Source organism: Ursus americanus, chromosome 15 (genome assembly GCF_024610735.1).
Source record: "Ursus americanus isolate L20-20 chromosome 15, mUrsAme1.1.p, whole genome shotgun sequence".
NCBI classification, from domain to species: domain Eukaryota; kingdom Metazoa; phylum Chordata; class Mammalia; order Carnivora; family Ursidae; genus Ursus; species Ursus americanus.
The window spans coordinates 37,799,823-37,826,250 of NC_142141.1; the positions used below are offsets into that span (position 1 = coordinate 37,799,823).

The 26,428-nt window shown below is 46.3% G+C and overlaps 1 protein-coding gene across 3 annotated transcripts in view; it reads left to right on the forward strand.

The window, feature by feature from the left end:
• The first annotated feature begins 208 nt into the window (after positions 1-208).
• The window catches only part of CAPSL (calcyphosine like), a 37,714-nt gene continuing 11,494 nt past the window's right edge, over positions 209-26,428 (forward strand). The window contains exons 1-5 of one of the 3 annotated variants that reach the window (XM_045787240.2): positions 209-390; positions 14,466-14,602; positions 17,674-17,851; positions 18,142-18,351; positions 22,889-22,992. In XM_045787240.2, coding sequence (XP_045643196.2) covers positions 14,466-14,602; positions 17,674-17,851; positions 18,142-18,351; positions 22,889-22,990 — 627 coding nt within the window. In that variant the 5' untranslated portion in view covers positions 209-390 and the 3' untranslated portion in view covers positions 22,991-22,992. The remainder of the gene's footprint in view (positions 391-14,465; positions 14,603-17,673; positions 17,852-18,141; positions 18,352-22,888; positions 22,993-26,428) is intronic. The other 2 variants (XM_087867934.1, XM_045787239.2) reach the window with 2 other exon arrangements.

Sequence of the window (26,428 nt, forward strand, 5' to 3'; positions counted from 1 at the left end):
TATTTTATACAACATATGAGGCAAGTTTTGATGCTGGCCTTGAAACCAAACAGTTGCCAGCTATACTTCCTGCTGGTTTCCCTCCCGGAGAAGCTGCCTGGGCTTTCACAGCCATGGCGTTTCCTAGGCAACAAAAGTGTAAACTTCAGAAAAGGCAGGGCCAGGGTAGGGATTGACAGTGAGCTGAGCCAATCAGGTTGTGGCTCTGCTTCGGTGAGTCCAAGCCGGTGCAATAGGGCCAAGAGGGCAGCCGGCAAGACTGCGGAAGGGAAGGTGACCGGGAGGACGCCGGGGATGGACGCAAGGGGCTGAGCACTCCCAGACACACACGGGGGACAGCGTCCATAGTTTCAGTTCCCAGCAACTGGTGGCAGCAGGTTAGCACTGAAGGTAAATCAATGTTTTGATCTATTATGTTGACTTGATCACTTTGTTTAGTTTTAGCTAAAGACAGAGAGAGAAGACGAAAGGTGTTATTCTCTAGAGAGAAAACCAGCAGTTGATGAAAGTTCCTGGTTGTCAGTCTAGGGAGGAAATCGCGTGGTTCTGGGAGAGGATTTGTCATCTTTGTGAAAAAGTGCTCAGATAAAAAGGTACAAAAATCAATTTTATTCTGTAAAGGGGAAGGAAATAAACATCATTGAGCAGTCACTATGTACAGGGTACCGAAGTGTGACGTGTTTGGGTGAATTGCTTCAACTAGCCCGGATGACCATTGAAAAAGCTGAGCTTCAAGAAGATTAAATATCTCCAAGTCATAATACAATTAAGAGACTGAACTTTGATTCAGACCTTGGTTTTTCTGATGTTCGAACATGTGCTATTTCTGCCATACCCTGCTGAACTGACCACTTAAATAAAAAAACAGAATTCGTATTAAAGTGGGCTGGGCACAGCTTGCTAAAAATTGTAGAGTTGATTTGATTGATCACAAAATTGAGAAGGACCTTATTAAATAGCAATACCGTTTATCTTGCCTTCCGTCTGGGGTGTAGTTAAATCATACTAAGTAGATGAAATTGTTTCCTCTTTTTAGAGCTCTTATTTTTTGTTTTTTACTAAAATCTTATTACTACAGAAATATCTTTATTTTGAAATTGTGCATCTTAAATATTGAGATTTAAATTGTGGACATTCATTTCTATTTTTATTCAAATAGCATTGATCTAATAACAATAGTAATGCTCAATTCCAATAGCAATCTAGTAGCAGGATGCTACATGCTGATGATATGACCATGACCAGAGACGCAAAGTTTACAACCTTTGCCCTTAAGAACCTTACAGTCTAGTAGGAGACGCAGTTCTGAAAGTGAAGAGTTACATCATGGTTCAACATGGACACTATTTGGGTTTTGCACAGACTATACAAAGAAAGATGCCAGCTGTTTCACTCCGGGGAGCGTGGTTATGTGAGGCTTCACCATAGTGACCATACAAGGAAGAATGGGACTTCTCTAGGCCAACAAGTGAGGGCAGGTAGTCCTTAACACGGGACTGCATGTATGAAGGCACAGGGACAGAATACCATAGTGTGTTTGGGGAATGTGAGTGGGTATAAATGCAGACTAGATTTTAAAGGGGTGGAGAATTACTAGAAACAAGGCTGGAGAGACAAGCAGGGCCAGTGTATACCTCAAATGCTAACATGTTTGCTCTTTACCTGCCCACAGTGGGGAGCCACAAAAGGGTTTTTGATTAGAGTGTGAAGCTCAGATTTCCAAGTTTTAAAGATTGCTTTGACAGTCGTCTGGAAGATGGTTGGAGGGGGGAAGACTACAGACAAGGAATCAGCTAAGAGGCAATTGCAATAGTGGAAATGGGAGATGACCAGGTCTTGGACTAAGGTGGTATCCATGGCAACGGAGGTGAGGGAGGGAACAGAGAGGCAAGGGGGTCACGATGGTGAATTCTACAGTGGCTGTTGATTGGACGTAGAGGGTGAGGAGGGGTCTAGGATAATGTTCAGTGAATGACCTGGGGAGATGGTGGTGTCATTTCCTGAGGCAAGCAACAGGAGGAAAAGATAATGAACTTGGTTCTGGAACGTTAAACTTGAGGTGCCTGTAGGTCACTGAAGCGCACACACTTTGTGGGAAATTGGAAATCTGACTCGAAGCTAGCACAGTGCATGAGTTGCAATAAAGATTTGGGAGCCATCAGTGGATGTGGCTAGAATGGCCATGGGATGACATGAGAGCATGATGAGGATAAATAACCAAATCCTGGGAAACAGGAGCATTTTAAAGAGCAGGCAGAAGGCAGGAGGCAAAAGAGGTCAGACCTGAGAGAAAGGGAGACAGAGGAAAAAGTAGGTTCATAGACATCGAGAGAGAAGTTTTAAGAAGGAAGAATGATCCATAGAGTCAACTGCTGGGCAAAGTGAGATAGAAACTAGGAGTGACTGTTGAAGTTGGCAACCGGGTTGGCAGTGCCTCCTGAGACAGTGCCCAGTGGAGGGACAGTGGGGACCAGACTGCAGTGGACTGAAGTATGAATGGAACGTGAGAAAGGGGGAGAAACGAGAGACTCCTTCAGGTAGCTGGGCTTTGAAGGGAGAGAGCTAGAGGCAGTCTAGGATGGAGGGACCACTGCGGGAGGGACCTCTGATTCATGAACTAAGAAGAGGAGCTGGTGGAGGGGAGGAAAGGGCATAACTGACAGCCGAGGGTCGAAGAGGGGTTGAAGTTTGTGCTGTTGGTGGAGATTATGCTTAGACGGGAGGCAGTTCTCACTTCCTTTGGGGGGAAGGGAGGACAAAGTCAGGACGGTTTTGGAGATAAATACCTTTACAGACTTGCAGGAGGTGATGGGAGTGAGTTCATCTCCATTTTTACTGTGATTTCCACGACAAGGTGTGCAGGAGAATGGCATAGGTTGAGAAGATTGAAAGAGGAATCTAATGCAGGTGGAGGGGCTGTGGTTTGATGTCCCCAGGTCTAGATCATTTTAGGTCATGTTCGCGTAAACTCAGGGTCTTCTTGATAACTGCCCAGGGAAAGGTGGATTTTAGTTTCTTTGGGGGAACAGAGGTTGTGAGCCCAGAAATCACCAATGTGCTAACTTCTGATTCCAGGATTCCTATTAGTCTCCTCCATCAGGGTGATCTGGTTGCCTCTCATGATGTCATGGAACAAACTGATCTGGATGTGCTCACACACTTACTTTCTAGAAGGACTCCATTTCTTCTGCCAACTGTGGCAGAAACTGCCAGCTGCCAGTTTCCTCTTCTTTATAAACACAACCTGAAGGATGGCAAAGTACCCAGCCCCAAATTAGGTTTCTCAGCTGTCTTAATCTGTTTGGGCTGCTCTAGCAAAATACCTCAGACTGGGTAGCTCATAAAAACAAAAAGGTATTTCTCATAATTTGGCGGAATCCCAGACCAAGACACCAGCATGGCTGGGCCCTCTACCTGGTATAGAGCCGTCATCTTCCTGCTACTGCTCAGGTGCTGGAAGGGGCTGGAGTCTCTCCAGAGCCTCCTTGATGAGGCACTAATCCCAGTCATGAAGGCTCTACCTCCATGATTTAAGTCGCTGCCAAAGTCCCCACCTCCTACTACTGGGAGTTAGGATTTCAACTTATGAATTTTGGAAGGGCATAAACATTCGGACCATAGCACCAGCCTCCTTTGCGGGACTGGCCAATGAGATTTCAGTGGAAGGAGCTGGGTGGAGTCCTGCGGGAGCCATTGAGGAGGGATGGCTCAGCCAGCAAGCGTGCTCTTCTTGTCCTCGCTCTTCTCTGCTGCCTGGCGTGCGGATGTAATGGTGGGAACAGGTATGGTTGTTGTGTAACTTGAGGCAACTCTGAGGGTAGAAACAATAGTAAGGTAGAAAGATCGTAGTTTCTTGGGACATGGACTCTCTGAAATGCCTCCAGACTTCTTTACATGAGAGGAAAATAAACCTCTATCATTTTCAGAGACAATCACCTGTTTCTGTGGTGAGTAGCTGGACACAGTTCCTGTCTGATATGCCAATCTACACTGATGCTGTCATTCTGACATTGGATTTCTATCCACCGACACTTCCTGGTTTTCTGGAAGTATCGGTTAAGAGCCTGCAAGACGCAAATCATTGGCTGGATTTCTAAGTGGCTACAAAGTAAACATTACATAGACAAATGACTGCAAAGGAAGCATTGTAAGTGAACATGAAGTAGTTACTAAGTAAGTGGTTTTGGTTTCTAATGTTGCAAAAATACAAATGGTAGTCAGACCTTTATTCCCATCCGGAAGTAGTAGAAGACACGCAGTTGGGGTTTGTCTTCACAGTGGGTTTGAAGTCACTGAGGCCAAGGTCTCATGGTACCTGAAAAGTGGGATATTGGAACATTGTCTGGTTGGTTCTAAGAGCATAGTCACGAAAACCAGGGAGTTTGGAACAAAACTTTTATTTTTCTTTTGTCCTGTTTTTTTTTTTGCATTTTGTACACAAATCCAGCCAAATCTTTGCTTATTTTTGTTTAGCTTAGATCTTTTCTTACTCTGCTTCTTTAAGATCTTTCTTGTGGCATGATGCCTAACCAGAATAGATTGCAAGCAAGTTCCTGGTAAAAACCCCAGAGACTCAAGGCAGAGCAAGATGGAGAAGGAGACAGCAAGGAGAGTATTATCACACTGCCTCCTGCCTCCCGAGATTCCCCAGGGGTGCTCATTAGAAAGCTCTCGTAACCCTGAGACCTCCGTGCTTTCGTAAACCTGGTATCACATTGTGTTAGTTATATGGGTCCTTGAATACAAGGCTAAACCGTATTTCTCACTCTCTTCGTAGCCAAGAATGCTGCAGAGGTTGCTAAATGCTGATAACATTCTATGGAGAGAACAGATTATAATGGAGTTACTTTATCTTCCCTCCCATTTCTCAGGGGGGGCTTCACTCCTCACCCTGGATTGCTAGTTATTTTACCCAGGTAAATGTCAATATCTAGGGTCAACCCAAGCTCTGTACAAATAAGCTTTGCCAATTGTTTCAGTTAGAAATACTTTTGGCTGTAATAGAGAACCTGACCGACAGTGTATTCAGCAAATAGGGGCTCATGTTCCTCACGTGACGGATGCTGACTTGGTTCAGCAGCACGTGATATTAGGGCTCTAAGTTGTTATCTCTGTGATTCCCCTGGCTTTTTCCTCATGACTGCACAAAGGCTGCCTCATCTCCAGATATTGCATTCTTGTTTAAAGCAGGAAGAGGCAAATGAGATGGAAGAGTTCTCCCAGAGCCCTCAGTACTTTCAGCTGAGTCTCTGGCCAGAACTCATTCATGCGGCCACCCAGCTGAAAGCGGAATGCAGCAGACAAAGGAGATTGGAATGACCTTAGAACAAGCCAGTGGCAATGTCTGGAAAATCAGCTGTAGTTCAAATTCAACAAAGTTAAAACTACTCTGAGGAATGTAAACTGGAAGGGGCCTTGGCTGTCTCATTCATTACCACTGTGTGGCACATAACAGGCGTTCAATAAACATACGTTGACTTCAGGACCAGGACTAGGGCAAGGCAAAGTAGGCACCTAGGGCCCAATATTTAAGGAGGCACTCACTCTTAGGCTTGGGCAAGTGCACGGTTGACATTTGCACAGTCCTGAGATTGGGGGCCTCCTTAAACATTGCACCCTAGCCGCCTATCTTACTGAGCCTGAACCCCAGCCCTGATTGAATTAATAAAATGAAATTTCAAGCAGATGTATGAAGTAGACACTTTAAACACTGATATTTATAAAACATTATTCTCTAATCATGCCATATCATAAACAGTAACACGAGGACTTAAATCATCCCAAAGATCAGCAGAAAAAAATAAAGGCTATGATTGAGCAGACATGTGCTCTAGAGAAAACTGCCTATTGACAACAGCTAAAGCATGAATTTGAAACATCTTGAAAAAATGTATTTCGGCCCCGAGAGAACCCGGTAAGAGGCCAGACTTCAGTGACATCTCATTTCCAGTGTGCTCATGTCATTAACATGTAGATTACACACCATCATACTTTAGATCTATGTGGAAGTTGGCCATCCAAACAAAACCCAGCTGCTTCATGTATTCATATGATGTGGAAGAATTTTAAAAATAATTTGTGGGAAAAGAGTAAATAAAATGGAAGATAATCATTGCAGTAGCTTTGAATTTAGATTTCAGAAAAACAAAAACAAAGACCCAACACTTTGCCCATCCCTCTACTAACTGAGCAAGGGCCCTGAGGCCGAAGGAGAGGGGTGGCGTTTTGGACGCGCTGGTGCGTGGCTTTGCTCTGTGCTGCTGTCCCCGCCCCTCCTCTGCAGTGAGAGCCTTCCAGCCCTCCGAGGCAGTCTCTTCCTTGAAGCTTTTGCTTTCCTTCTCATTTCACGGACCTTCCCTGAATTCCCCAAGCCATGGCGTCGCTGTTGAACGTGGGGACGTAGGCAGAGCACTGAGGTTTCCGGGCTGACTCTGTCACTGCCTCTGGGACTTTGTTGGGCCAGTGCCCCGGGTTCTCTGGGTCTGTGCCGGCTTCCTGGAATAGGATGGCAGTATTTGATAGAACCCACCGCCTGAGGCTGTGTGCTCACACGTATAAAGCATCGAGCCTCGGGCGTGGCCCCCGGAGTGGTTAGAATTGTGGTTACCACCACTTCTCTTCATGCCTGAACTTTTTTTTTTCCTTTGGTGCTTAGAATTTTCATCTCTTTATTTATTTATTTGTTTGTTTGTTTGTTTGTTTGTTTATTTTTTAATGATTTTTTATTATATTATGTTAGTCACCATACAGTACATCCCCGGTTTCCGATGTAAAGTTCGATGATTCATTAGTTGCGTATAACACCCAGTGCACCATGCAATACGTACCCCCCTTACTACCCATCACCATGCCTGAACTTTATCCTGTGTTACATTATCGTTATCGTTGTTCCCCTAGCCCTTCCCTCCAGGTCTCACTCCTGCCACTAGACGGACCTTGTAGCTCTTGTCGCTTATATTCTCAAACCCTGGTGCATGTTAAAACCCTCTGAAGGGGCCCCTGGGTGGCTCAGTTAGCTACACATCTGACTCTTGATCTCAGCTCAGGTCTTGATCTCAGGGTCTTGATCGCAAGGTCGTGAGTTTGAGCCCCGTGTTGAGCCCCATGCAGATCCCTGCGCTCACACCTAGAGATTCTAACTTACTGTGCTTGGGGTGGGGCACGGACGTTTATTTTTCAACCACACTTCTGGGGCTCTCATTGCCCCAGATGCTCCCAGTTCTTTCTCTCCGGCAGGACTGCACAACTTGGGGACTACTGGCATTCTGGAGGGTTCCTGGTGGGCAAGGGCTGTCGTGTGCATCGTAGGATGCTTAGCAGCCATCTCTGGCTTCTACTCACTAGATGCCGGTATTACCCCAAACCCCTGTTGTGACAACCAAACATGTCTCCAAACATTGTCCAATATCCCCTGGGGACAGGGAAGGCAGGGGGGGGGGGAAGGTGGTGAAATCATGCCTGGCTGGAACCGCAGCTCTGTAATAACCCCTGAACAACTAGCACAGTCTGTTGCTAGTAGCTAGAGATGCTAAGGGTCTGTTTAGCTGAATTGAGCTTGGATGGGGTCAGTGAAGGATCCCCCAGGATGTCAACAATGACCCACACCTGTTATGATACTCGGGGTGGGGGCAGGTTCCCAGGACTCTACTGCAAAACCAGGTCTTTCCTCAAACCATCTGAGTCTTTCACTTCGGTCTCAGAGGGGGCAGCTCCTAACCACCTGCTAGGCTACTCTGAGCACTGGGATCTAATTTATCCAGAGGAGCATTTTCTAAGGGGAACTTGTGAGGAACTCTTGCCATCTACCACGGAGCAGTAACGAGTTTATCAAACAGACTGCAGTCAGTAGAGCTGTTCAGTATTTCCCAGCCTTTGCCTTCGAACACGATCTGTTGTATGTCTCACCCCATCCCTGGATGACATTTCAAGTATTAAAAGGTGTACAGAGTCTAAATCAAAATTTGAGTTTTACATCCCGTTCCCAAGTAGAGAAAGGCTAAAAACCCCTGCATGTCCTCCATCCCCAGGGGGATGGCCCTTATGCTTAGGGTCAAGCCTGAGCTGGCAGATGGGGAAAGGTTTGGCTGGGATGTGGGCTTGAGAGAAGGCCAGTATGTCTTCCACCTCCTAAGAATGAGCGTGAAGCCCTACAGTTTAAGCAGCAGCTACCTACTCGTGACATTGCCTTACTGGTTTCTTTTCTCTAAATAGAAGAATGTTTAAAATCACACGGAGTTGTTATAGCAATTCTGGGCCCCTTACTAGTGAAATGGTTAATATAACGGCACAGGTATTTAACAGCTACAGAAATGCCTTAAAATGTTTTTAAGGCCAAACACACTGCATGGCCTGGCTGTAGGGAAAACGGGCTTGATGGCATCAAGAGGCAGGAGAAGTCTTTGGAGAGACTGGATGGCTCTGCTGGCAGTTACTGTTCTCACGGGGCTGGGCTTGCGTGACTTCCTCACAGTTCCCTCACAGAATACGCTGTCCCACTGTCCCAGTGCCCCAAGCAGTGGGGTGCAAAGGAGCACTCTCCAGGCAAAACCAGGTCCAATCCTCATGGAGCGCATGCCTGCCCAGCCAGGTGAGGCCAGCCTGCTCTCCCTCCTCCTGCTCAGCGCTCGGCCCACCTCCCCTCTGTTTCCCCTACCGTGTTTCCCTAATCTTGTTTCCCCCAACTCTTACAGACTAACTTTCCCCTTCTCTAAAGTTTGTCTGACGGACTAAACCTGCTTCAGCTCCCTCTGTGTCTTCATGAACCTTCTTTTTTATGAAAGAGGAAAACCAGAAGTGTAGTGTCACAAAAAAACAAAGAGGGTAGTGTGCTTTAGAGGGTGGAGTGAGACGTTTCTTTTGGATTTTGCATTAAAGAGGATGTGGAAGATCTTGATGCTTTCTCTTTATGGATGTCTGGATAAATGATTCCTGGGGCTGTCTCTTTGGTTTTAAGATCCACCTCTGTGTGCAGGTTTTTGGGTGCAGATTCATGAGAGAGAGAGACAGAAATAGAGACAGAGTTCAGCTCATCGCCACGAGAGCTGTAATTCAGCTTATTACCACGAGAGGGCACCAAAGACCACAAGCTGGGGCTTGCGCTGTTACCGACCCCCCCCCCGCCCCCCGCCAAAGGTTCAGTTTAAATATGTCCCTGAACTCAGCAAAGACTTTCACTAAGACTCATGAAGCGACAGACCTCCATGCAAGTTTACCTTTCCATATCCTGTCCCACAATGATTTTTTTGAAATACAAGCAGAGCGCTTTGACAGCGGCAGGCAACACAGTGGGATGAGGGAGCCTTAAGTAGCTCCCTTGTAAGGAGACCCGGTGACCGTTGCTGCAAAGTCTCCTTTGACTTTGCTGCTGGAGGCTCCACCCGTCCTGTGCCCCACATCTCCAGGTCTCTGCCTGTTGCTGCTCCGTGAACGTTTCTCCTCATCAGCAGGTGGGGGTGCGGGTGGGGGTGGGGTGTGGGAGCAGGAGCTCTGGCTGCACCCCCAAGCCCTCCCTCTCCTTCACACTGCACATTCCAGTACTCTCCATCTCTGATCTCTTTTCCTTTTTCCGCCCCCGCTGCCAATACCTCCACCCAGTCAGCGGGACCTCTCACCTGGCTGTCCCCAGTCTGTGCCACCTCCCCGCCCATTGTCCACACTGAATCAGAGGGCTCTTTGACAACGTAGACTGTTACCCCCTCATTGAAGCCCCTTGTGGTCTCCTGTTGCTCTCAGTGCAGGATCTAAACTGCCCAGCATGTGTCCCAGGCTCCTTGGGATCTGATGTCTGCTTACCTGCCCAGTGTCCTCTTTCTCTCAATCTCCCCTTTCCATATTCCCTCCCTATCCCAACAACCACGTCATCTCACCACCCGCCCACCATACTGCAATCATGCTAGAATATTTGCATTTCTGTGATTATACCACTTTCTCTTTCGCTTGGGCCTTGGCACTTGGGAAATGCACAGTGCCCTTCCTCCCCCCCCCCCCCCCCCCCCGCCGTAGCCTCGAAAACAGCTCTTTCCTTTAGAAGTAAGGCTTAGACATCATCTTCTCTGAGAAGTCTTCAGAAAGCCCCACTCCAAGGCAGGGTTAGCCACCCTTTTCTGATTTGCAGTGGCTGAGTAGTGGGTTGTTCTCCCCCCATCTCCTCCGGAAGCACTGTATTTCTTATTCCCTTTTCCCTAATCTAACCCAGTGACCCGCTCTAAACTAAGCCCTTAATAAACATTTATTGGAGAAAGGGACCCAGCGCTCCTGGCCCCGGGAAATGCTCAGACGCAGTGTCAACACCAGGTGGCGCTGCAGCCACGCCCATGGGAGGCCATCCTCTTTCTGGCCCTGTTCTGCCAGGGCTGGACCACCTCTGTTGTCACCAGGCCGGATCCTAGAGGCTCAGGGAGGGTCTTCTGCCGGCAAGGGACGCTTTGTGCCCTGCAGTGATGTCGGTGACACGTTTGGGGTCAGAATCTCGCCAAGGTGCCTGGAGCCTTAATGCAAACTCTGGAAGCCCTAAGCGTCGCCCTTCTTCACCAAAACCCTCCCCTATCGTGCTTGCTTTGAACCCCTCCAGCTCTTACCAAACTTTGTTTCCTGCCCTGCTTCCCCACGGGACTTCAGCGGTTAATCTCCAATCAAATTTAAGACTCTGCGCTCCTCAAGGGCTTGCTCCTTGCAGTCATCCTTCCTCTCCGACACTAGTGACTAGAAAAGAGCACACAGAACACATTAGCTGTTTGTTGATGAACTGGGTAACTAAGTGATGAAAGCGGACAGCTCATACGGACATTTCAAGAATCGTGGCAGGAGAGAGTGGACTTCTTTTTCCTGACTCTACCAAAGTCAACTCCAGGGGTCACCATGTGCGTGGTCACTGTGTAGGGTCGGCCTTGGGAGCTAGAACCCGCAGGATGCTTTCCCAGACGCTGCCCTGCTCTCCTGTGGGTGGTTACCATCTAACTGTGCTTCGAGATTCTTTTATCTTGTTTCACGAAGGTGGTAAAGGAGGAAGAGCTCTGCTTGAACGTCAGAAGATCTACGCTTGGGTGTCAGCCACGATCGGGAGCAAGTTGCTTTCTGTGTACACGCCTTAGTTGCCCAGTCTGCTGAAGGAGGAGGGGCACGGGGCGATCTCACCGTCCTAACAATGTGCAAAGGCCTGGGAGCCACACCGACGACACCCCAGTTGCTTCATCTGTGAGAGAGAAATCATAGCTGTAACTAGCTCATAGGGCTTTTTTAAAAAAAACATTGAGATGAAATTTACATAACGTGAAATTAGGCATTTATGAATATACCATACATTCATAATGTTGTGCAATCACCACCTATATCAGGTTCCGAAACATTCCAAAAAAACCCCTCCATACCTGGTAAGCAGTCACTCCCCATTGCTGCCTTCCCCTGGGCCTTGTCCACAACCGGTCTGTGTTCTGTCTCTGTGCATTCGACTGTTCTGGATGTTTCCTATAAATGGAATCGCACAGTGTACAACACTCTGTGTCTGGCTTCTGTCACCTAGCGTGGTGGCTTTGAGCCTCATTCACATTGTAGCATGTGTTGGTGCCTCATTCATTTTTATAACAGAAGGATATTCTGTTGTTTGGCTTCACCTTCTTGCCTGTGTGCATGCCGCTTCTTCTCTCATTAGTGGTTTTGTCCTGCTCTCTGTCTGTTGCCTTGCTACTCACCCCTCCAGGCCCAGATCTGAGGTCACTTCCCCAATTCCCATGGCTCTCTGCTGAAGCTCTCATCTTGCCGTTTTCTCCCTCTCCCCTAGTAACCCTTGTGTACGTCCCCTTCTCCACCCACTAGTGGAATCTGGGCTCCCAAGGAGCAGGGACAGACCTTGGTTCATCTTTGGGTTCTTAGCACCTCGCGGACTCAGACCGACAGTATCTACCCAACAAATAGCTGTTGAGTTAGTGAACGAGTCGATCCTTCTGGCATGGGTCACGTTTACCCTGACTACACGGAAGGACCGGGCAGGCCCGTGGGAGCAGTAGAGGACAATGCGGTGTTATTTTGTTCCCAAACCGGGGTCCACAAGAAGTAGTGCATCTGAAAACCTGGTGGCTTTGGACAAGCGGAACCACATTCTGTCCCTCTGTTCCTCTGCGGCTGGACATTCGGGCTGTTTCTGCCTTTTGGCTGCTGTGGGCAATGCTGCTGCGAACCTGATTCACGTGTGTTTGTTTGAGTTTCTGTTTTCAGTTGGGCTCCTAGGGTTTTTGTGGGGACTGGGCACAATAAACGTGAACGATTGATGTCATTAATTTTATCTTGAAGGTGTGTGAGTAGGGCCCCACATGGGTTCTTCCTCCTGCTGTCTCTCACACGGGAGCCAGATCTCATTTTCTCCCCATTACTGGTTTTTAGCCTGTGTGTCTCTCCGTCCCCCCCCGCCTGCCACTGCGGCTGGTGTGGCAAACCAGAGTGGGTAGGGCGGGGTGAGAAAGGTAGGGGAGAGGTAGTGGAAATGAGGACAGGCTGGTGAGTGGCAGGAGACAACCGCTGGGCAGGTAGCACTGAGTGAGGGGGAGGGGCAGGAAGGAGCAGACCCTGAGGTGGGTTTAAGAATGAGGACGGCGCAGGATTGCTGCTGGGAGGGAGGGCGGGGTGAGGCCAGGGCGGGGGCCATCAGCAGCCCAAGATCAGGGCTAGGAAGGGCCTCAGGCAAGGCTGGCTGCGTAAGGGGGCAGGAGGTGGCGAGAGGGAACTGGGGTTTTTGTACAGAAACACAGCGTTCTGATTGTGGCTGAAGCCTTCTGTGGGGTTGGCGTTAGGGCCAGAAGCTGGGATCAAGCTCCATGAGTTGTCAGCTTGACATCAGGTGACAAAATAGTAACAGGAAAGTGCAAGTTTTAAGAATGCTGCCAGGACGGCAGGGGATTGAGCGGGGGGGTGACACTGTGGGATGAGTTTGAGCACTGTCTGTACAGGCCCGCTAGGAGCGGAGAGGGAGTTCTCCAAAAGCGTAGCCTTTTTGGTGTGGCCATGTGGCTGTCTGGAATTCTGGAAGACTTCTTCATGTGGAATAAAGTTGCCAGGACCTAACAGACAAAGACCTCCTTCTTGCCCTGGTGTCCAAGAGAACTGAGAAGAATTACTCCCATTTGCGTTCATGTTGTGGAAACCAGAATGCACGTCAAGGGGGGAAGCTCTAGGTGGGAGATGAGTTGAGCATTCACATCCCTGACTTAATCTATTCTGGTCTCAGTTTTCAGTCTGAGACTTCCTCTCTCCAAAGTTAAATAACGAGATCTTTGTGGGGAGAACGTACAGCTTGTATTGGAGAGGAGCAGCCCTAGAGAGCATGGATCTGAGGGTTGTCATGCCCTATGAAAAGAATCCACTCCTGGCGGGGCCCTCAGGAGACGTGCCAGCACTTGGCCAGGGATGGGGGGCCCTTGAGCCCAGGGCAGATCCACTCCAACCCATCTTCCCTGCATTTGAATGCTGTGTCAGCCTACACCCCTCAACTGTCTTGCTCCTTCATTCACAACTCACATTGAGAAAAGTAATTTCTAGAATCCCTCATTTACTGGGTCAGTGAGCTCATAGGAGGACTAGTTGTTTTTGGAACAGGGAGAAATTGTAAGATAATTAATCTGATCTTTTTACTTGACAGAGGAGGAGAAACCAGAGGCCCGGAGATTTGCTCAGATGTCTCTGGCAGTGGGTTGGAGTCTGGACTAGACCCTGAGTCTCCAGGCCCCCAGCCCAGGGTGCTTCCCACTGTCCTGCAGGTTCTGAAAACCCAGGCTCACTGAAGGAGTTTGTATGTGGCTTGGGGACCTCTCAGGAGGGAGCTTCTCTGCACCCACCCTCTCCTGCTTCTGAATATTTAAAACACAGAAGCCAAACTGTAGACAAAAAAAGATATTATGTCTGTTTGTCAGGAGAGAGATAGTGTCTATTTACCATTTTCTGTCCTAAGAATCCAGGTGTTAATGACCACTAGACTGTTAACCAAAACATGCTAGTTATGGGCGGGAATCATGAAGGCCCAGCCTAGAGAATCTCGGTCAAGACAGAAACAATAAAAATTAATGTTTAGACCAAAGAGGAGCATATTAAATGTGGAGTCAAAGGTGTAGAATGCTAAATACAAGAATAAAGCATAGAAGGGTGGCTCAGAGAGGAGAGTATAGGGAAGTGGGACTTCTCGTTTTATGGCAGGAGGAGGGTTTCGGCAAGATGAAAGTGTATCTGGGAAAGGCTGTTTATTTACAACTGTTGTCCAGACTGGAGAAATCAGGTGTCCTCAGGACTAGATAAGTAAGCAAGAGATATGCCAGGCATAGAGTTGGTCTAGCTAAAAGTTGGGAATTCTGGGACGTTCGAGGCTTTTCCCAGAAGTGGATGAGAGTGTTTTCCTTCTGGGAGAGGCTGCTGTCCCCTTCCCCAGCCAGAAGCAGGTGATGAGGCCTGAGCTCTGCTAAGGGGACTGTGAATTCTCCCCTCAGATGGCGGGGACAGCACGCCATGATCGAGAGATGGCAATCCAGGCCAAGAAAAAGCTCACCACGGCCACTGACCCCATCGAAAAACTCCGACTGCAGTGCCTGGCCAGGGGCTCCGCAGGCATCAAAGGACTTGGCAGGTACAATCTGGGCCAAAGGGGTGGCAGGGGGACGAAGTGAAGAGGCAGCACACAGGCAGGCAAGGCTGTTACTGGCTGTGACCTTGAGCAAGTCTTGGCCTTCTAGGGTCTCCGTTCCCTAGCTGTGAAATGCAGTTTGGAAGAATAGATCTCTCAAGGCCCTTGTGACAATTTTTAGTTCTTCGTCCCAGCTTCAGCAAGGCTGTGTCTGTGACAAGACAGCACAGTTACTGGAACAACTGGCAGTGAAGGGAGAGGCATGTGCAGGTCCCAGAGACACCGAGCAGGACGCGGGGAGAGGCACTCCTAGCAGCCGTGACAGCAGGGGCCGGCGTGGAGGAGAGGGGCGGTTGCTCTCAAGCGGTCCTGTCTTGCTCACCTCCGCGGCCACGGGAATTGCCTGTGGGATAGTCACTGCAAGGGGATTCTCCCAGCTCTGTAGGGCCTGTCCTCTGACCGTCTGACAGTGCGAGAAGTCCTCAAGACCAGGAAACCCAAGGAGAGAGAGGTTGTTAGCCTCCACTGGGCAGTGCCTGTGCATTCTCTCTCTCTCTCTCTCTCTCTCTCTCTCTCTCTCTTTCCTTTTTAAAAGACTTTATTTACTTGCTTGAGAGAAAGAGAGTCCATGCGGGGGGTGGGGGGGACGGAGAGGGACAAGCAGACTCAATGCAGAGGCTGACTTGGGGCTCAATCCCACCACCGTGAGATCATGACCAAACCAAAATCAAGGGTCAGACACTTAACGGATGGAGCCGCCCCGGCGCCCCTGCAGTTATCTGTTTTTGACAGACTACGGGAGAGCCTGCCATGGGCCAGGTGCTTGTACCTGGTGAACAGGTGGGTGGACAGGGCTTCTCCAGCCCCACGCAGGCCTCAGACTGAGCCAACCGAGTGTCACGACAGTGAGAGTCCCTGTGGATGTTGTGTGTGAGAGAGCACAGGGCGCCACGGCGGGGGACCCAGCCTCCCATGTGGAGCTTAGGGACGGCTTCTCCTCCAGCGAGCTATTTCCTGAGCCCCCGGGATGTCACCTTCAACCGTCTCAAATTCTCAGACTAAGCCCCACGCTGCCAGAAGCCCAGACCGTGGACATGTGCACCCTGATGCCCAGGCGGTCACAGTCGCGTGGGAAGACGGGCCCGCTTCCCTTCAATGCTGTATCACCCCAACCTCCAACCTTCCCCTCTTTCATCCTGGACTCACATCATTGTCCTGGGTGCAGACCCCTCAGGAACACTGCCCTCTCTCTCACTCACTGACCCACTCAGTTGGGTCCCTCTTGCTGCCAATGCCCCCATCCCCCAGACCAATCCGTATCAGCCCTTCCCCTGTGAGCCAGTCTATTGGCTCATCCTTGGCCATTTGTTCCAATGTGCCCCCTGCCTCTGCCCCTTCACTGGTTTTGCCCTTCCCTCAATCTCTACTCAACTCAAGTGCAAGCTGCTCCCTTCTGTTCCCCCCACGATTAGAATGGGGTTATGGTTTTTTGGGACCACAGAAGTAAAGCACTTTTCATCACCTCATGTCAGGGCTGCATACTGTCAACATGACTTATCACTATTGATGTTGACCTGGATCACCCGGCTGAGACTGTGTATTTGGCTTCTCCAATGTAAAGTTACTGTCCCCTCCTCCCCCTTTCTGTATTGTACTCTCTGGAAGGAGGTCCCTATGCAGAGCCACACTTAGGGAGTGGGGAGTACGCTTCCCTCCTTAAGGTCAGGGAATATGTGCATAATTTATTTGGAATACTTCTGCAAGAGCAATTGGTCTTTTCTAACTAATATTTATTCATTTCTTTATTTAGTCATCTATTTAAACCAAAATGGACTCATGAATATTTAGTTTATACTGTGGGTTACAATTCAACACTATTTTGTTGCTCAAACTGTGGAAGTTTGGGCCTTGAAAGCTCTTTCAGTTGGCTCCTGTGTCCCTTTGATGGATCCCCATCAATGTAGTTTTGTTTGTTTTGAGGACTTCCTTACTTTCTGGTATAAGATATTCCAAGCTCATCTTGCATATCTCATGCCCCAGTCCTAGAATCAGACATTTCTCCAAGAATCCCCATTCCTTTTATTGGAGAATTGTATTGGAAACCAAGATCTGGGCTCTAGATGTGCTCGTTCCTGGGGTGTTACTTCTAGGTTCTCTTAGCTGACAGAAAAAGAAAATATATGATATATGTACATATCTATAGATATTTTTATATGTCATCATCTTTGTTTATATTAAGCTAAACATGAGTTCATATTAATGTCTCCAACTCTAGCCCATTGCCACATGCAGCAGACCGTTCTAGCCTCCTCCCCTAGCTCATCTAAATTTCCATTTCAACAGTGATACACCTAGCTTCTACCACCTGCCATCTATTTACTTAATTGTTCAATTCCAGTATACCTTATAGCATGTCGGAATTGTTAACTCAAATCTCCATGGGAAAGATCTCTATCAGCTAGAGTCCAGTGCTTATGTGCGGTTCCTTGTGCCTTTAGTCCCACAGACTTTACTCATTGCCACAGTTCCTTACGTCAGCATACCCCACCCCACCTTCAGTGAGATTGTTTCAAAGTTTTGTAGTACAGTTAGTTTCTCTTCTCACTGTCTGCATTCCTTCCCGGGATCCCCTGACCTCCTAAACAATTTTTAAAAAATTTGTACACATTAAGGTTTACTCTTTGTCCTATGAAGTTCTGTGGATATTAGTAAGTGCATAGGTTCATGTAGACACCATTATAAAATCGTACAGAATAGTTCCACTGCCCTAAAAATCCCCTGTGCTCTGCCTGTTTTCTTCTCCCCTTTCCCTTGTCTTTTTATTGTCTCTATAGCTTTGCCTTTTTCACAATATCATAGAATTAGAATCACATAGTACATTTTATTTTATGAGATGCTTGGGAAGAGGCTCTCCAATTTTGGAAGGAGGGTGCAGAGCAGAATCTAGGGCTTCTGCATTTTATTTTGAAAAACCTTGAGAGTGGTTTATTTTTAAATCTTTATTCTTACACCTTGTTCTCTGTTTTGTTTTGTTTTTTTTTCTTTCTTTTTGTGTCTTTGTGTATTTTCTTTAGAGTGTTTCGAATTATGGATGACAATAACAACCGAGCCCTTGACTTCAAAGAATTTGTGAAAGGGCTAAATGATTATGCCGTGGTCATGGAAAAGGAAGAGGCAGAAGAGCTCTTCCGGAGGTTTGATAAAGATGGAAACGGAACAATAGACTTCAATGAATTTCTTCTTACATTAAGAGTAAGCAGCCTCGTGAATCAGTGTATCTGCTGCGTTTGGCTTTCACATGGTTTGGGTTGGCTATTTTGAAGTTTTGTTTTCAGAAGTTGTCAGTGCACTGTGGAGGAGATGGGAAGGAGAATGATAACAGGTTTAGGGACTTTTTGGAGTAATTGTCATGCATGCTGTTCAACGGCACGCAAACCATTTCATACCATTGAGAGGAAGTAGGTATTTCATGACGTATGATACGAAACAAGCTCATTTACTTGTGTTGTCTGTGTATGTGTTTTTTTTTTCTATTTATCTAGCCTCCAATGTCTAGAGCCAGGAAAGAGGTAATTATGCAAGCTTTTAGGAAGTTAGATAAGACCGGAGACGGAGTTATAACAATTGAAGATCTTCGTGAGGTGTATAATGCGAAACACCATCCTAAGTACCAAAATGGAGAATGGACCGAGGAGCAAGTATTCAGGAAATTCCTGGATAACTTTGATTCACCCTATGACAAAGATGGATTGGTAAGTAAAAGAGCTGAAGCAGAATTTCTTCTGTCGAATTTCCTGTTGTAATTAGGAAATTGGTCCAAAGCCTTAAAAAATACATATAACATATTCTTTATAAATAGAGGTAAAATATTTCCTTAGAGACTACCTAGAAAGTTGGGAGAGAAAGTGATAAGATACAAATCATGTATTGGTAAGGGAACCACATACAGCTAAATACCCAACATCGGGAGAATGTGGTATTTTGACTTAACACTCTGTTTCATGGTTCCCATACTTAGCATACTTAGCCAGCCACATTCCAACGAACTAGACTACAACAAAATCTGTTTAAGTTCAAAACGAAACCATAATTTAATTTTTCGGGACATGATTCACAAGGTATTTCAGGATGTGGCAATGCTTTTCACACTCATCCTCGCAACATTGTTTGTCATTGCACTTTGCTATGTAGGAGTGCCATTTACGGGAGGCTTTCAGTGAAGGAAATGCCAGGGAATAGGATTTACTTTGATTTCATCGATAGCGAGCTTGGAGATGAACTTGCATGGCGAAACTACAGTGAGCTTAAAAACAAAAGCAACCACCCCACCTCCATTAACCGGTATCTTCAAGTTACAAAAGCATAGCTTGGGAGGGTAAGGAGTTGCATCTCTGCTACGGTGTCCAGGCTGAGATGACTGTGTCATCTGTCTTTTATCAAGCTGTAAGTGGACGTTTGAACTTGGCCCCAGTTCTGCTGTCAGGTGTCTTGAAGGCTCTGATGATGGGGAAGGGAAGGGAGTGTTCTCCTTGGCTGACAGTCAGAGCAGCAGGACCTTGGGGAGGGTTCTTCCTCACCCCCATGTCACACAAGGATTAGTTGGGCACTGGGTGGGACGAAAAGATGGCAATGATAGGAGTAGGAAACAAGCCTTCCCCTTCTGAAGGGAATTTCCCCCAAGTTTTTCTATGAAATTTCATGGTAAGTCTTATTAGCAAGAGGTTAGGGGACTAGGAAAGCAACCTTTCTTTCCTTCCTGCTGACATTTTCCCGTTGGAGACAGAGAAATACCCTTCGTTTTAGTTGAAGGGATTATAGAGGTGGATTAAAAGAAAGCAGGGGTGGGGGAGAGGGGACTAGATTCTGTAGGGCAACCTAATGCTTAGGGGCAGAAATAACAGAACGGAGCCACATGTTTTCTTCCAACATCGCTGGCCTTTGATCTCTGAAATGGCAGTGGAAAAATTGTCAACTGCCATTTCCCCAAATTAGCCCACCTCTGCGTGAGATCCCAGGGCCTCCCCCTGCAGGTGGTTCCTCCTCCTCGTTGCCAGGGGAAACCTCAGCTGCCCTTTGCTCTAACCCAAGTCAAAGTGGCCGGTTGTTATGATTCAGCTGATTTCAAGTTCCCACCCCTGTCCCTTTTGACGTTTGCTTTAACAAGCCCTCTTCAGTTCTCAAGCACTCACAAAGGTCCCTGGGGTTTTTAGCAGTTACAGCGTTTGGTATGACCTGAGTATCACAGAGCCTGTACTGATACCCAGCTGACGCTGCGTGATCGTCAGCTGGGGACGTATTAAGAATGCCCATTGCTGGCTGCACCGCAGAACTACAGGGTCTGATTTTTTTTGGGGTGGAGATCAAGGATTTGCAGGGTTAGTAAGTGCCCCAGATAAGTCTTAGTCACATTGACATTTGAGATCCTTGTCTCTGAAAGATTCGGAAGTGCGTCTTTGTAATTACTACATATAATATGCACATGAACCTCACGTGGCATGATTATAGATCCTGATCATTTATTGAGTACTTATCTACTGGGTATTGTGCTAAGGGTTTTCCAGGGAGGTCTCACCTAAAAGGCATAATGAAAATGTTTCTGAAAGGTAAAGTGTGATTCAGACTTTTGTACGTTGAATCATGTTTTAAATGCGCAAGGAACTGTTGATGTAAAGAAACTCCGTGGTCAATTCTTTTATAAAGAGAATAATTAGTTCTTAACTTATCTTTTCCAAATTGAGTTGTCTTATACATTAAGATTTCTTGTGGTGAAGCGTAGCTACGTTTGAAGCCAGTGCGCTCATTCATGGTTAAAAAATATAGCTGATATCCAAGTAAGACAGAATTTACCACAAGGCAAGAAATTTAGTGTACTGCTCAGCTAAGGACGATGCTCAAATTTGTAAACTTTTAATAGTCTGGGCTAAGCTCTCAAGTAGTCATAAAGGCTCCCGGGGTTTACAGTAGTCATGGAGTTCGGTGTAATGGATTCTGTACTAATAATCCCACATCCAGCCCTCTGAGCAGCCTGTGCACCAGACGCCGTATGGATAGAGGTATGGAAGCAACTGAATAATGTACGGAGTGAACCTTCTTCACTCTGATTCTTTTTTTTTTTTTTAAGATTTATCTATTTATTTGAGAGAGAGAGAGAAATAGTGTGTGTGAGCAGGGGGAGGGGTACAGGCCAAGGGAGAGAGAGAATCTCAAGCAGACTCCCCGCTGAGCACGGAGCCCGAGGTAGGCCTCAATCTCATGACCCTGAGATCGTTACCTGAGCCAAAATCAAGAGTCAGACGCTTAACCAACTGAGCCACCCAAGCACTGCCCCCTCTCCTATTCTATCCTAGTTGGGTGAGACTTCCCCTTCTCATTTTTTTAATATCTAGGTTTGGAAGTTTTCATTTATATATATTATTTTACCATTACAAATATTTAAAAAAATCTCTCAAAGTGGATGAGCCTTTGAGAGAATATGGGTCTTGTTGTCTATTTCTTGTAGATTTTTTAATGATTAAAACTATTTTAAATATATTATGGAGTGTATATAAATAACCTAAATTTATTTTATGAGTTTTTAAAATCAGTCTTAAACAGAGAAAAGGGTACTGTATTCTGTATCATGACTCGAATATTTCCATTGCTCCCATCTGGGACCTTCTCCATTATAAGATAAATATTCTATCCACTAAGGGTAGCATAGTCAAGACGCTGACGAGGAGCAGGGGTGTCCACTTTCTTACTTTTTACTGATGTCCAACAAAACAATTAAATAGTCATAGTTATTATTACTGAGAAGTGATTTACTATGATGAGGGCAAACGTGGGGAAATCACAGGATTTGTGATTCAGGCTATTCTCAGTATAAGTTGCGTCTAAGGAAACAAGGAGACACCTCGCTAGGAATAACTGATGGCCTTTTCTGAAATGATCAGATATTTTAGCTCTGAGGTCCAGTTTTATGTAACCTGACTCTCAGATGAGGTTTAATGCTAGATAACGGGAAATGCAAAGGAGGACGTAGGTAAAGAAATGGAAGAATGGAGAGTGTTAAAGATATCCTAGTTTTAGAAACAAGCTATGGACACACTCCCTTCTACTTCTAGGCCACTGAAAAGCCCAGCTTACTATCAGTTCAGTCCAATGAGTTTCTTTCTTCTGCACTTTACCATTTGGGGGTGTGTGGGGGGTGGGTACAGGGAGAGAAATAGGGATCCTGTGACTTCTTTTCTCCGTTCACTCATAATGGCAGCAAAAAAGGGCAAGTGGGTCAATCAGTTCCAACGATTCTTAGAAGATACAGGTGGGCACTCTGTGGAAGAGGGGTTTTGAATTACTTATGGGTTTCACTTTTTGTGATGTTTTTAATCCCTTGTGACACTCAAAATTGAGGGCTAACTAGAGAACAATACGTTTCCTAAACAGCCATCATCACTGTGTCTGTGTCCTCGCACGTAAGCGGGGCTGTACTTGGGGGTTACGTCGATCGGTACAGAGCTCAAACAGGAAGACAGTTCTTTCCCTGAGTGATCTGATCACATCAGCCGGTATGGTTGCACTGCAGTGTATGTATCGCCTGCACCTATTAAAAAAATAAGATTGATAACTAAGGTTTCTTCCTTCTAGAAGGAAAGTAATATACAATTCTAGCCTAGGTAAACACATCAGTTGATGTTCCCAAGAGACAGTTACAGGCACAGGATGGAGAGAGGACCCACCCAGTGTGGTGTAGGGAAGCATAGCGCAGGGGATGCCTTTTTTTTTTTTTTATTTTTACTCACTTTGTGCCTTGAAATGAGTAAGTTCTATCTTAAAAAAGCATGAAGCCAAAGAGTATTTAACTAGAAATCGACTTCTTTATCCACAGGACAGAATCCCACTTTCTGAAAGGTGAAACGTTACTTGCCCTGACCCAGGACCTGTGGTGCTATTTCTGACGTGTCACAGAAAGCCCGTACTAACTACTGCTAAAGAAACTTCTTATTCTGAGTTTTAGTCGCACATATCCACGCAGATGGGCTCCTGCTGTTAAAGAAAGGCGAGAACCTGTATCTCACTTTCCATTTAGATAGGTCTGGAAATTTTCAAGACTTTCTACCCAGCTTCCCCTCTGCTACCCCTCAGGGCCGTCCTCAACGTGACTGTTTCCTCTCATCTGAGATCTATTCTTGATCTGTGTCACTAAAAAGCCTTGACCAAAGTTTCCCTCACATTTACAGGTCCTGGAGATGGACCTCCACTGAAGTGGTGGGAAGCAAAGTTTTGTTTTTGTTTCTGACTTTTCCTCTGCAGGTGACCCCCGAGGAGTTTATGAACTACTATGCAGGGGTGAGCGCATCCATTGACACAGATGTGTATTTCATTGTCATGATGAGAACCGCCTGGAAGCTCTAAATGTAGGACCTGGGGACCAGGGCCTTGGGTACAGCCACATGGCTCCAAATGGTTAAACATCAGCCTCAAACCAGGATCACATTTGATTTCATGTTCATCCCAGTGTTTCTTTAGTGTCGACACACACTGCATTTTCTAGGGCAGAAATGACAGTATGTAGTTCCCTATGACTTCACTCCTCTGAAGCTGTTTTCTTAGCTCTACTAGAGAAATTAACTAACATAAGATTCAAAAAGCTACTAGAACCAGGCTCTAGGATACATACACACGTCTAATAAACCCAGGTGCCTTCCTTGGCCAGTAATAGAAGTTTGACTATTTTAATTATAATCCCCACGCATGCACCCACAGTCTTTCTCCACTTTTACATGGTCCATTTCTAGGTGAGAGAATTCACCTGTTTTTATAACTGACTGTAAATGTTTAAGTGCTTCAGCTCCAAATTGGTGACCAGAAGAGAACCACACGTTAGCCTCAATTTTTATACCTGAATCTTGAGTTTCTCTGCCAGTGGTTTAGGGAAGCCTCAGTTTGGTGAATAGATTTAGAATGACATTTTTGGGTCATCTAAATTGTCTGTGAGAGGCCATTTCCTGAGCAGTTAAGCTAGGACCATCCGTGTGGTTAAAGTTTGAGGCTAGGCTGTGCTCTCAGATTTTATGTGGGACCTCATAAAATCTGAGTCTGAGTGGGCTGACCATATCAGCAAACCTTTGTCTGGTGGAATGTTCATCTCCCCCCCTCCCTGCCATGGGCCAATAATGTTGATATTCCCACCAGTACAAGAGGGTGGAGAATGACATAGACTAGGATAGCAGGCCTACTCCAAGGACAGTTTTCCATCTTGACACTTCATGGCCCAGAGTGTTCTCCTTCCAGCTCTAAGCTTTGGCTTCATAATGTCCATGTGTGAGAATCTCCCCATGAAAGGCTTCCAAGCAAAGGCAGCCCCAGCTGCTAGCAAAAAGATATTGAATCCACCACTGTCCCTCTGTAGTGTTCTGTGTCTGGGGCCAGAGGTAAAAGCAGAGTGACCAGCCCTTTGGCTATGGTGCTGGAGATAATGACCACCTGCCTTGTCACTCAAGGACAGTCCTTTTTGTCACCTCTCTCCCTGGCTGCATTCATCCCCTGGTTAGGGACATGGATTGGGATGATAGTCCCCTTGAAGATCCCATGTATTTAAGTGACTCTGGGTTTAAGGTCAATCAAGCACATTTGCTGTATTTTATAGCAATTCGCTTGTTTACTTTTTATCTCACAGAGTTGGAAGTGGAGATCAAGATACCCATTGATTTAAAATTTGTGAAAGCAGGTGTTTCCAGATGAGAATCATAACAGTTTATTTGTTGTCAAGAAGCTAATCTCCCACTTACTCTGATGACACCCTGGACAAGTGACCTTTTTCTTGAGGATGGGAAGCTAGTTCTTCAAAAATTAATTGCACAAGTCTGGTTTTCCACTGGCTTTATTACCTAGGCTTATATAGAGATTGGCAGGCCAAAAGATGCCAAGGGTTATGAAGAAATATGTACAAATGAGGTAGAAATCCAGAAGAGATTATGATGGAATGTGTAGGAAAAAAATCCATGTTTTCTGTAACCTGCACCTTGCAGATTATGGCTGTTGAGAGGTCCCTGGTTTCCTGGCCATGATTTCAAGCTTACTGCTCTAGATAGATTTGTGTCTTTGATTTTGGGAATGACTCATGCCTCTGCTTAACTGGGGCCATAGAGTTAGCATTCTGAACAAGGACTAGGTTGTAGCTCTCAGCTTCGTCTTCCCCAGTCATGCTTGTGCTTCCTGTCTAATTGGGGCACAGCATTCAGATTTCAGATAACCTCGACCTCAGCGTGTATTTGGCCACATTTACCTTCCAGCAGGTCAGGTTCTGGCCCACAAGTGAGGATTCCACTAAGGTCCTCTCGCTGCCCGTAAACAAGATCTAACAACCTGATGGTCAAGGATCACTCCACTCCTATTCTGAGTCTTATCTGTGATTTTTGGCCTAGTCAGGACTCACTCATTATTTAACTCTTACTCCTTCTGGTAGCCGTGGGAGGAACAAAGAGTCATTTAAAAAAAATCATTTGCTAACAACACTTTTTCTGGGTATATTTTCTGTTTATTTAACCTACACAATTTAAATATAACTCCATTTGCAATTTAAAAAGTAAACACTGAGATCAGAAGATCAAACACAATAAAATATCTCCAACCCTTAGGAGCACGTTACCTGTGGGGCCTGGACCCCAGATACGAAGTAACCAAGCAAGCCAAAGAGGAGAGAATGAGCTTAGCAGCTTTTCATGAAACAGAAACAGTGTATGCAAAAATTCTGAGAATCAGGATTGGCCAGAAGAAGCCACCAATATCAGTACTGAATCGGGTTCTAACTGCCCCCAAAGGCAACCTAGGCAAGAACGGAGGTGTGCCCCTAACCAGCTTCTTAAGGGCTGGTTCCCATCCTTCCTGAATTCCGTTTAGAGTGCAAGTGAGAAATCCAAGAAGCACTGGTGTCGTAGCCTGAGGCAGAATTCTTTCAGCCCATCCGCACGGCTAATTTTCATAGACATTCAAACCTTGATAGGATTTTTTCCCAGACCCAAATGGCACTCTGCAGCGTGATGCATGGCTCTTTGTGGTTTGGTGGCAGCATGGAGCAACACTTCATACCCTAAGAGCAGCTTTTAAGACAGAGCTGGGTCCCCACCAAATAGACCGCGGATTGCTTTTGTCACATTACAGTTTTAGGCTGAATACATCCCATAATAAATATTTATTGAGTCACTGCTAGGTGCCCTGTTCTACTCTAGGCTGTGGGGATAGATGAAGGGGCTAGGATAAATGCAAATAAAACCACTGGCTTTGAAACCAAACTAATAGCCCAGTTAAGCGATCAGAGAGGAGGGGTAGCATAGGCACCCAAGCCAGGATAGTTAGGACCCTTTCTACGGCAGTGTGCTGTAGGACCATGTGGTAAACCTGATGAATGTGGGCAATCTATCAAGACACTGTCAGGAAAACACCCCTCTATTCTTGGAGGCAGATCATTATGTCAGCCCTTCACTTCTCTTGGCCAGTGTGGATTGCCTCACTCAGCCGCGAGAGTACAAGTCGGTAATGATTCAACCCTCTTTAGGCAAGCTACAGATGCAATTTGTTCTGCTGATGTTTAATCAAGCAGAGAGATGAAATTAACCAAATACTTATTCTTGGCTGGTGTGTGGGTGTCCTTCTCCTTCTTCATGAAATTCCACTAACACCCTCTGAGTGGTATACCTTTTTGGATTTATGCACAACTCTCTGGGGCACAGAATGAAAAACCCCACAAATTCCAATTTCTCAGATCAGTCAACAAGCTTGCTTTCCGGGAAATTAAAGACTGTTCTTGTAAATTAAGTGCTTGTTGAAAGAAGCAGCAAAGTTTTAAATTTT